The sequence below is a fragment of the Micropterus dolomieu genome, linkage group LG14, assembly GCF_021292245.1.
Source record: "Micropterus dolomieu isolate WLL.071019.BEF.003 ecotype Adirondacks linkage group LG14, ASM2129224v1, whole genome shotgun sequence".
Lineage (NCBI taxonomy): Eukaryota > Metazoa > Chordata > Actinopteri > Centrarchiformes > Centrarchidae > Micropterus > Micropterus dolomieu.
Genome location: NC_060163.1, coordinates 24,360,464 through 24,370,677, shown reverse-complemented (window position 1 = coordinate 24,370,677; position 10,214 = coordinate 24,360,464). Strand labels below are relative to the sequence as shown.

The following is a 10,214-nucleotide window of genomic DNA, read 5'->3' as shown; positions in this document are numbered from 1 at the left end:
TTGAAGCACTGACTCCAGCTGCAGTCCACTCTTTGTGAATCTCCCCCACATTTTTGAATGGGTTTTGTTTCACAATCCTCTCCAGGGTGCGGTTATCCCTATTGCTTGTACACTTTTTTCTACCACATCTTTTCCTTCCCTTCGCCTCTCTATTAATGTGTTTGGACACAGAGCTCTGTGAACAGCCAGCCTCTTTAGCAATGACCTTTTGTGTCTTGCCCTCCTTGTGCAAGGTGTCAATGGTCGTGTTTTGGACAGCTGTCAAGTCAGCAGTCTTCCCCATGATTGTGTAGCCTACAGAACTAGACTGAGAGACCATTTAAAGGCCTTTGCAGGTGTTTTGAGTTAATTAGCTAATTACAGTGTGGCACCAGGTGTCTTCAATATTGAACCTTTTCACAATATTCTAATTTTCTGAGATACTGATTTTGGGGTTTTCATTAGTTGTCAGTTATAATCATCAAACTTAAAAAGGAATGAACACTTGAAATATATCAGTCTGGAATGAATGTATACATTATACAAGTTTCACTTTTTGAATGGAATAACTGAAATAAATCAACTTTTTGATGATATTCTAATTATATGACCAGCATCTGTATAGACATGTTTTCTGAACTCACCAGGTAGTTCAACCTCCTCGCTTTCTTTTTTCCAAGTAATGTCCAGTTTTGTCCGTTTTTTATATAAATATGAAGTCGTACGACACTAACAACACTGGAACCGGATGTGCACGGAAACTAGCTACTGAGAAGCTCCAGTGACGATAAAAACGTAGAAATCCCAAAAACTAAAGTAAAAAGCTAATTTAATAAAAGCAGTTAACTCTGAGCTTCTCCCGTGAGCAAACGCGTAGTTGTCAGAGCAGAATCCGACCGACTATGGGTCTTTATTTCTCCAACAGTTGCAGCGCTGCTCCTCTCCCCCAAGTTCAGCAGCTCTCAGCCAGCCAGCCAGCAGATTTTCAATCCCCCGCTCAGCCCGGCCCTCTCCACAGACATACGGACAATCTCAAGACTGATAGGCCATCGCGACTTAGCGTCATGCGACTTCTTCTTCCTTCGCGTTGCCTTCCGCGTTGCCTGACCCGCCCCCTTCGTGCTGCCCGACAGGAAATCGCGGCTCTATGCATCTTTGCTTTGACTTTGATTTAAAACTCACCGCCCCAAACGCTCGCTTCGCTTTTGGTCTGAAAGCACCATTAGAGGCAATCTCAGCCTTACGATCAGACATGAGTCTGCTGTAAGGATGCTAACAGGCTGCTAAACACTACATACTTTACCATATTAACTGATGTCACATGTATCATCAGCATGTTATCTCTAATATATAACATTAATGTTACCATGCTAACTATAAGCAACATTAGCTCAAAGCAGCCTTTAAAGGTTTTTTGCAAGCTGCATTACGTCTATGAGATACAACTGCCTCAAACAAACAGTGATGATCCTAAGGCTGAGCAATAAATAATGTAATTCAATAACAATATAAAAAATGTTCCATAAATGTTTAATAAATGTTTGATTTAATTAATTTGAATAACGAATATTTTTTTGTTTAATTTTTCTAGGAAGATATTTATTTTGTTTATTTAAATATTATTTATTTTATCATAGTTGTTTTAAATGTTCTACCTCAGATTTGTTAAGTGATCCAGTGTTTGGCATCAAGTTTTTGTTCTGACCATAAAGAAAAGTTTAAAACCACAATTAACCATCTGCTTTCTTCTACTTTCACTCAGGAGCAAAAATCAGCCTTTAAACTTTAAAAAAAAATTCATATCATTGTATATCGATAATTATCAGGGTAAATTATCAGGTCAGTATTTCTTTTTAATCGTGATAACATTTCAGGACGTTTCGCCCAGCACTAGATGATCGTGTCACAGATTCGATCTTAGATTAGAGGCCTAAAGAGGTAAAACTATCCGGTATGTCATGAGAAAAGCAAAGACTGAGAAAAGTAAAATCCTAATTTTGTAGCAGTACATTTCATTCTTGCCACTGACTCTGACATCCAGGGCTTGATCGGACTCCTGCCCATTTGTGATTGATGAGGTTAAGAGCTACATTGAGGAAGTGACCCGTTAAAATAGCTGCATGTGGAAGCCTCTAGGATCGGTGCTGTATTGATAATGCTGGGAGTTAATAGTGTATGCAACACATCACACCTCAACAGTGCAATTGTAGAATAGATGCACTCTAATTCGACCGCCTGAATCTCTGTGTGAGACGTGCAATACAGGAAAGCTAATAGAGGATAAGGAGAAAGCTAGGAAAGGTAGAAGAGGAGCACAGCGGGAAATAAAAGCGCCACACAGGCTACGACTAACAAATAAAGCCGTACCCTGGTTGCGTCCGTATTCCACCAGCCAGCCGGCGATGCAGATGATGTCTTGGAGCACGGCCTCAGGCAGGTGTTCGAGCACCACGTCCTCCTGGACCTCCAGCTCGTCGTCGACACTGATGGCGTCCAGGATGAGGACGGGGGGAACGGGTTTACTGTAGCGGGTCAGGAGGCTGCGGAACTCAGCTTCCAGCAGTTCTTTACCCTTCTCAAAGCGAGCTTTCTGCAGAGAAACAACAACCTTTTGTCTGTTTTTTGGGGGGAGTTTTGCATTTTGTTTTCTTACACATAAAATTATTTACCCCGACATCTTTTGATATTTAAAACTAGCTGGTTATTCTTGAAATGACTCAGGAACAGTTTGACATTGAGAATAATACTTACTCTCTTTATTGCCTAGAGTTAGATGAGAAGATTGATACCACTGTCTATTAAATATTAAGATGGAGCCACCAGCAGCCAGTTAGCTTAGCTTAGCTTATCTTAAAGACTGGACACAAAGGTAAAAAGCTAGCCTGGCTCTGTCCAAAGGTAACAAAAGTAAACTAAAGTAGGTAACACATTATATCATGTTTGCTTAATCTATACAAAAACCAAAGTATGAAAACAACAAGTTTTACAGAGGCCTATACGCCAGACTATTTCCTGGCCTTTCATTGTTCATTGTGCTCAGACTTGCTACCGGATGCTGGCTACAGCTTCGTACAGACATGAGCGTGGTCTCAATCTTCTGACTCTGCATTTCTCAAAATGTCGAGCTATTCCTTTAAGAGAGAGTACATGAATATAAAGAGTAAATACTATACCACTGTGTTGAGTTCGGGGCTGTCAGGGTTGTTATCTTGAAAATATTCCACAGCTTTCTGAATCTTCGCAATACAAGCAAGATACTCATCCAGTCTGCCGGTCGGCCTGAAACAGAAAGATCCAAAATTATCACACGTCTAACGTTTTCTACCTCTGTTCACAATCCATCGACCCATCAGGCCAAAGTCTCACCCCTCTCTGATGATCCTGTCGGTGTCTTTGGCCACGTGGTAGTAGCTGATGACGTGATCCATGCAGGACAGGGTCTTGTCCACGTTCTCCTGCAGACGCTGCAGATTCTCTGTCTGTTTGTGGACTGGGATGATGGAGTTCTCCAGCTGCATCAGGCGGCTCTCGAACGAAGACAGGATGGAGACCTTTCAGGACGAGAATGAACAACACAGGTCAAAAATGGACACGGGCATTAATCTGCTGCAGTAACTCCTCCACAAGAAGTCTGAGAAGAATAAAGACACAACCGAACATCTCATCTCTGTTTTCCTAACACATATTACAAAGATGACATGTGGTATTGCATGAGGAAAGGGAGGCAATAATTTAAGCACTATCAGGTTAGATGGTGGCAGAGTGTCTGAACGCTTGGTGTGGATGTAGAGTTGTGTGTCGTCTGCATAGCAGTGAAAGTTGAGGCCATGTTGATGAAATTTATGTAAGAGGGAGACACTAAATAATGAACAGCAATGGTCCAAGAACTGATAACAAGTCCTGGGGGGACACCATGAGAAAGGGGAAAGGAGGGAGACCTAAAGCTGCTAATGGAAACAAACTGATGTCTTTCTAGATTTTAAACCATAAGAGTGGAGTGTCAGTAACACCAAATCTGACTTAAAAATGTGTACTGAGACCAAAGGTGTCACTTTGTGTTGAAAAGTGGTGGGGACATCAGGGCTCAGATAAGGAATGTGACAACAATACACTTGAGATGTGACGATGCACAATATTGGGTTGAGAAATATTCAACGTTGCGATAGAATACTGAGCATTAAACACTTAATCTCCTGCACAAATTTATGGTGGAAATGTCTTTATTTATATAAAAGGACACATAAAATTCAGGTGGCAGGTCAATCAGTTACCTTTTTTTGGACAATTCACATTTGTTTCTTCTATATTTAAATTGCACTGCATGTTTTCTTATTGTGCAGATAAAACCTTTCTCAAAGCATTTACTTCCTTTGTTGGTTAACATTTCTTGTTGCAAGCAAACATATTTGATTATTGCTTTGTCCCCAGTTTAAATGAAACTGTCAATCTAGTCCAGGTTTGAATGGTCTCAAATTGTCAGATTAGGCGTGTGTGTGTGTTTTCATCTCACCATGCCCTTGGTCAGCTGATCACTCTTCTCCAGGTTTTCTCTGATGAATGACAGCGTCTCCTGCTCCTGCAACATCACACACAAACGACTCACTTCTCTCATGAGGGACATTTTATGTGTCAATAATTAAACATTTAAATAAACAAATTAAGACAATTTGCTAAGTATTTTTAATACAAGGCTCGTTTGTGGCGCTTCCTTCCTCTCCGAGCCATGTCTGACCTGCTTCAGTTTCTCCTCTATCTCCCGCTTCCTGGCGGACGCATCCTCGGTAGGAATCATCCTGGAGGTAATTCCCATCAAAGGACGGTCACCAGTGATTTAAAACAGATCAGCAGGTCGATTTAGATGATAAAAAAAAGGAAAACGGCAACAAGCAGAAGCTACTGTGTTTAGCTACAAGCAACGAGATCAAGCTAGGCGGGTTAGCGGTTAGAAGGCACATATTTCCGGTTGGACTTTCAAAATAAAACGACTAGAATATATCTGCGGTGACATTTCTGTCCAGTTTTCATTGCTGTCCGAAGATGCGCTGTTTGGCTTTTATGGTGGCTGCATTTTAGAACAAAAACAAAATTATATCATACATATTTTTGTTATATTAGCAAGACTGTACATTCTCAAAAGTTAAATTTGCAACCACAAAAGTTTTATCAATGAAATGAAACAAACCCCAAAGCCTTTGAAGTTTGAAGTCTTAATTGCCTCAACTGCTGATTATGTGTATTATTATAATTTTTTTTAAATGTTGTTGACAACTTAACCCCTGGTCTATATATGTACATTAAATATTTAATGAAAATATAATCATAAAATATATTTTTTTAAATGACCAGGAGGTTACAACTAATAACCCACTCGCTGGTTTCTTCCTTCAAGATGTTTAACTACTAATCTGTGATACTAAAAAGTCAAATGCAAACTGAACTTCGAGATAAATCTAGTTAAGCTCATATGCAGTTACCTCATACTTATTGCAAATTTACCTCTAAATAAAACGTTTACTACATATATTTGAATGAAAATGAACAGGCTTTATTTTGAAAGTACCATCTCTCAGGTTCCGGTACGCATGTGAACTTGACACCGTCAACAAGGCGAGGCTCCTTTTCCGTGACCGCCCGGTGATCCTGGGAGTGTTTGGAACAACAGTCACGCCATGTTTTTCGTGTTTAATAACATTATAATCTTGTTTGCATACTTATTGTGACGTTAACAGTCGAGATCATTCATACCGGCCAAACACGGTAACCGATAACCAGGCCAACCGCTAGTAGGTTACATGCAGTGACACAAACAAACCGCAGGGGGTCGCTGAAGGACCAAAACATTCACACCCAAAGTGTTCAATATTAAAAAAATAAAATATTAAGTATATAACCAAGTGAGTAAATACTGATGAACTGTAAACAGTGAAATAATTCTATAATAATTTTTAAACTCAGCATTAAATGTTTCTTCCCCCATCTTATTATCTATAAATCTGAAGAGGTGGAAGTAGGAGGCCACTGGATGCCTGGTAACAGATTTCCAAAACATTTAATGCAGCATAAAGCATGTTTTATCCACACGGTAGAATAATTAATTCCCTACCAGTTTATGCCAATTATTTTCTTGATTAATCAGCTGGTATAAAAAGTAGTTATAAATTACCGCAGCCCAAAGGTGATGTTTTCAAATTGCTTGTTTTGTCCGACCAACGCTCCAAAACCCCAAATGTATCCAGATCCTCACAATTGAGAAGCTGGAACAAGCATATGTTTGTGGTTTGTGCTTGAATAAATGACTAAAACAATTAATCAATTATGTAAATAGTTGTGTTGCAGCTCTGTGCTGTCAAAAGGTTAAAAGGCATCAGTCTTACATTAACTTACTTCCACTGAACAATATTATAAACGCAGCACTTTTGTTTTTGCCCCCATTCATCATGAGCTGAACTCAAAGATTTAAGACTTTCTCTATGTACACAAAAGGCCTATTTCTCTCAAATATTGTTCACAAATCTGTCAAAATCTGTGTTCGTGAGCACTTCTCCTTTGCCGAGATAATCCATCCACCTCACAGGTGTGGCATATCAAGATACTGATCAGACAGCATGGGTACTGCACAGATGTGCCTTAGGCTGGCCACAATAAAAGGTCTTGGGCTGGCCACAATAAAAAGCCACACTGAAAGTCTTAGATCTTTGAGTTCAGCTCATGATGAATGGGTCAAAAACAAAAGTGTTGTGTTTATAATTTTGTTCAGTGTAATATAGGTCTCCATTTCTCCGCATCAAACTGACTCTGACTTCTGCGTCTTGATTGACAAGGATTTTATGATTTTAAAAAGAATTACGAATCACGGTGGTTATTACACAAAATCTAAATAAAAACTGGTAGAACGAAACAAAACTGACCTGCAACTAAACTGCAGTTCATGTTGATATTGTTAAATTGTTTGTATTCATTCATGTGAAATTACTATTATTATTACTACTGTTAAATTACTATTTTTATTTATTTATTATTTTTAGACACGTTGGGTCTCCACAGTAAAAAATCCCTGATGTGTCCTCAAACAAACAACAAAGAAAACAAATCAGATTTAACTCGGTACCTTTTTCAAAAGTTGAAAAGTGTAACAACTAACTGCATAAATAAAAACGACCACGCTGTTTCGGAAAAATGTACAAATGTATTAGCACAAAAGAAGATGTTCCACATAGTTTCTTTACATACATATTTACAAATCTCCTGGAATACTTTACACTCTTACTTTACAACCTTGTCTATTATACAAACAAATGTTTGTACAATTCCTCTCACAAACTACCTTTTATATTTAGTTTTATAAAGATTAAAGTTAGGAGGCAATGAAAACAAACTAAGTAAGATAAACTAAATAATACACTTCAGGGAGCTGTGAGACTACAAACACATGAAACTACAGTTTTTTAGTCGGTTTTACGTGTCAAGCCCTTGCACCCTTTATCCACTCATGCATTTACGCTGAAGTATTAGTTCATGTCTGTGAGGGTTTATTGCTGAGCTTCAGTTACTGAAAACAGCTACCAGACCTCAGAGGAAAACAAAGTGAACTCTCTCTGTTGACTGAGTCACACATTACATTAAAAAGAAAATCCCCAAAAATGTTATTTTCAGTTGCAAAAAGATTTCTATGTATCCACTTGCTAAAAGAATATATATATATATATATTATAGCATTAAGAATAATGCAAACGCGTTTAAATCGCAGAGTGGACACTACGATTCCTCTTCTTTAGACAGCGCCTGGGGAGGAAAAACACACGTGAGAATTTATTAAACAACAAATAAAGTGACTAATCAGTGATTTGTACTCAGAAATCAAGTCACCTGTTTGAGGAACTGTCGTCCAAAATAATTCGTAGCCATATTTTTTAGGCTGGTCTTGCCTCCCACTTTACACCGCACGTAACCGTAGAGGTTGGCCCCTTGCAACACCACACCCATGATCACTACAGGCTGACAAGAGGGGGACAGTCAAGAGTTTGAGAGTTAGAGAGTTTTAGGATTTGACAACAGTAACAGATAAGGCTGGTGATGTTCTATATTTCTCTCATTAGCAATAAATCCCATGAAAATACTAAATCCAACAATGAGTTGATCCTACTAGTAAGTATAGTGTGTATCCACAGCCTGAAATCTCTTCTTCCTCTGAGCCACAGCACTCATCAAAACACATCAGTGATCCTCAATTTTGACATGTTCACTCATCAGCATGAAGACAATGTAGGTCATTCTGACTCTGTCCCAAATACGTCCTCACTAGAGAACCACATGTGGATTCATCCACAGCTGGAAATAGTCCCCAACAAATGCACTATTTCCTCCTGTTTCATTTGTGTTTCATTAAATTACTTTTTAAAGATCAAACAATGCATTTATGACCGCAATATATGTTAATAGTCGCGATTGCAACTATTAACACAAACTCAACAAATCCCCATGAATTCTGCGTGACTTGCAATTTTGATCAATCACCGGAACTTTTCCACAAATTTGACCTGTGATCTCCGTTTCCCGCGAAACGTTCCTTGTTTACAAGACGCAGTAGACGTGTGTGATACTAACGTCTCTCACATTTGCCTGCAAAGATAACAGTAAAGAAGGTGAAGAACAGGATCCAGATCTTCTTTAACACAGCGGGGGTAAATTGTTTTGCAAAACATGCAGGATTGTGGTCAAACGTAGAAGGAAATTGTCTATTGACAAACACTTTGCCACCGCATAACATACACGGAGAGTTGCGGAAACTCATGGAGGACGTCAGACAAGACAAATTACTGTGACACAGCCGGTTTTCATCCCAGTCAGCTGCACAAAAAGCATCAAGGTAAGCTGGTTTACATATGCAGGGTTAGGACTAGGCCCGCCAAGTCCTGGAGAGATTTAATGACTCAACTATAATTCTAAATTTTTTTTAAAATGACATCTACTTTTGCAGTTTTTACTTATTCCCACAACTCAATCGCAAAAAAAGACCCTCAACATCGCAACTATCAACATAATATTTTTAGAAAAGCTGTTGCAAAATCAGGCATTTTAGGCCGCAAGAATCTCAAAAAAGGCCTGCGAAATCCTGGAGGGACTGGGCTTGGTGCTGAGTGCCACAGAAAATGTAGGAAAGTTGGAACAACACAATGATGATGACAATGATTTTTTTTTTTTTTTTTTTTTAGAGGCTTTGTTGACATTTATCCTTTAAAGTCAGTGACTTACCACCCATTTAATCTTGAAGGAAAAGAGGGTGCTGAAAGCAAAGATGACCCAGAGGACCGGACAAATGATCAGTCCGAGCCAGAAGATTCGGGACTCAGAATTTGACACTTGTTGCTTCCCAGTACCCTGAAGAAAACAGGATGTTCTCACAGTTAGGACAGTAAACAAGCACATTTATCAACCCTTATACGATACAAGGGGTCACTATCATGTGAGACCCACGTATGGGACAGAACAATTACTTGAACACACAAAGAAACAAGCTAAGGAGCATCTCACCTTCCTAGACTCAAACACCCAGTGGCTGCGTCCATCATCATCCACCTGGTTCCACCACCTTAGACCAACCATCAATCTCCCAGTGATGTTCTGTAAATACACATAATTTTGGCCCTAAATTAACATCAGCATACTAACAACAAATCCTGTTGCTGACAGGCGAAAATGTAACTTGTAAAAGAAGTAGAAGACAAACCTTTACTGCCCAGAAGTCACATGAGAGCAGAAGGATTATTGTAACCATGCAGGCGATGAAACTTGTACTCAAAATCTCACATAACAGGTACACGATGATGGCAGTCACTCTGAAGAAGAGGTGGAAGAAGGAGGCCACTGGATGCCTGTAAAAGATATTTAACACGTTTAATGCAGTGTTGAGCATGTTTTATCTACATGGTAGAATAATACATACTGTGGTGGCGCAATGGATAAGACACATGCTTTTGGCGTGAGAGACCAGGGTTCAAACGTTATGTTTTCAAATTGCTTGTTTTGTCCGAAACAGTATAGTACAGTAACCTCAAATGTATTTACTTGTATTTACCGTCATATATGAGAACAAAAAGGATCAGATTCTTACAAATTGAGAAGCTGAAACAAGCAAATATTTGGCGTTTTTACATTTATTCATTTAGCTGACGCTTTTTATCCAAAGCCACTTACAATTGCTATATGTGTCAGAGGTCGCACGCCTCTGAAGCAAC

At 39.1% G+C, this 10,214-nt stretch overlaps 3 protein-coding genes across 11 annotated transcripts in view; all 3 read right to left on the bottom strand.

The window, feature by feature from the left end:
- exoc7 (exocyst complex component 7) overlaps positions 1 to 4,932 on the bottom strand; it is a 24,951-nt gene extending 20,019 nt beyond the window's left edge. For 6 of the 8 annotated variants that reach the window (XM_046068764.1, XM_046068759.1, XM_046068763.1 and 3 more), the window contains exons 1-5: positions 4,712 to 4,929; positions 4,490 to 4,555; positions 3,346 to 3,530; positions 3,153 to 3,258; positions 2,347 to 2,569 (exon numbers count right to left, since the gene is read on the bottom strand). In XM_046068764.1, the coding sequence (XP_045924720.1) occupies positions 2,347 to 2,569; positions 3,153 to 3,258; positions 3,346 to 3,530; positions 4,490 to 4,555; positions 4,712 to 4,789 (658 nt within the window). In that variant the 5' untranslated portion in view covers positions 4,790 to 4,929. Of the gene's footprint in view, positions 1 to 2,346; positions 2,570 to 3,152; positions 3,259 to 3,345; positions 3,531 to 4,489; positions 4,556 to 4,711 lie in introns of all 8 variants that reach the window. The other 2 variants (XR_006828078.1, XR_006828077.1) reach the window with 1 other exon arrangement.
- The window catches only part of LOC123982851 (zinc finger protein 502-like), a 441,737-nt gene that overhangs the window by 424,465 nt on the left and 7,058 nt on the right, over positions 1 to 10,214 (bottom strand). The gene's annotated exons all lie outside the window — the stretch shown is intronic.
- Positions 7,146 to 10,214, bottom strand: part of tvp23b (trans-golgi network vesicle protein 23 homolog B (S. cerevisiae)) — a 5,173-nt gene continuing 2,104 nt past the window's right edge. The window contains exons 6-7 of the mRNA XM_046068782.1: positions 7,846 to 7,974; positions 7,146 to 7,761 (exon numbers count right to left, since the gene is read on the bottom strand). Coding sequence (XP_045924738.1) covers positions 7,735 to 7,761; positions 7,846 to 7,974 — 156 coding nt within the window. The 3' untranslated portion in view covers positions 7,146 to 7,734. The remainder of the gene's footprint in view (positions 7,762 to 7,845; positions 7,975 to 10,214) is intronic.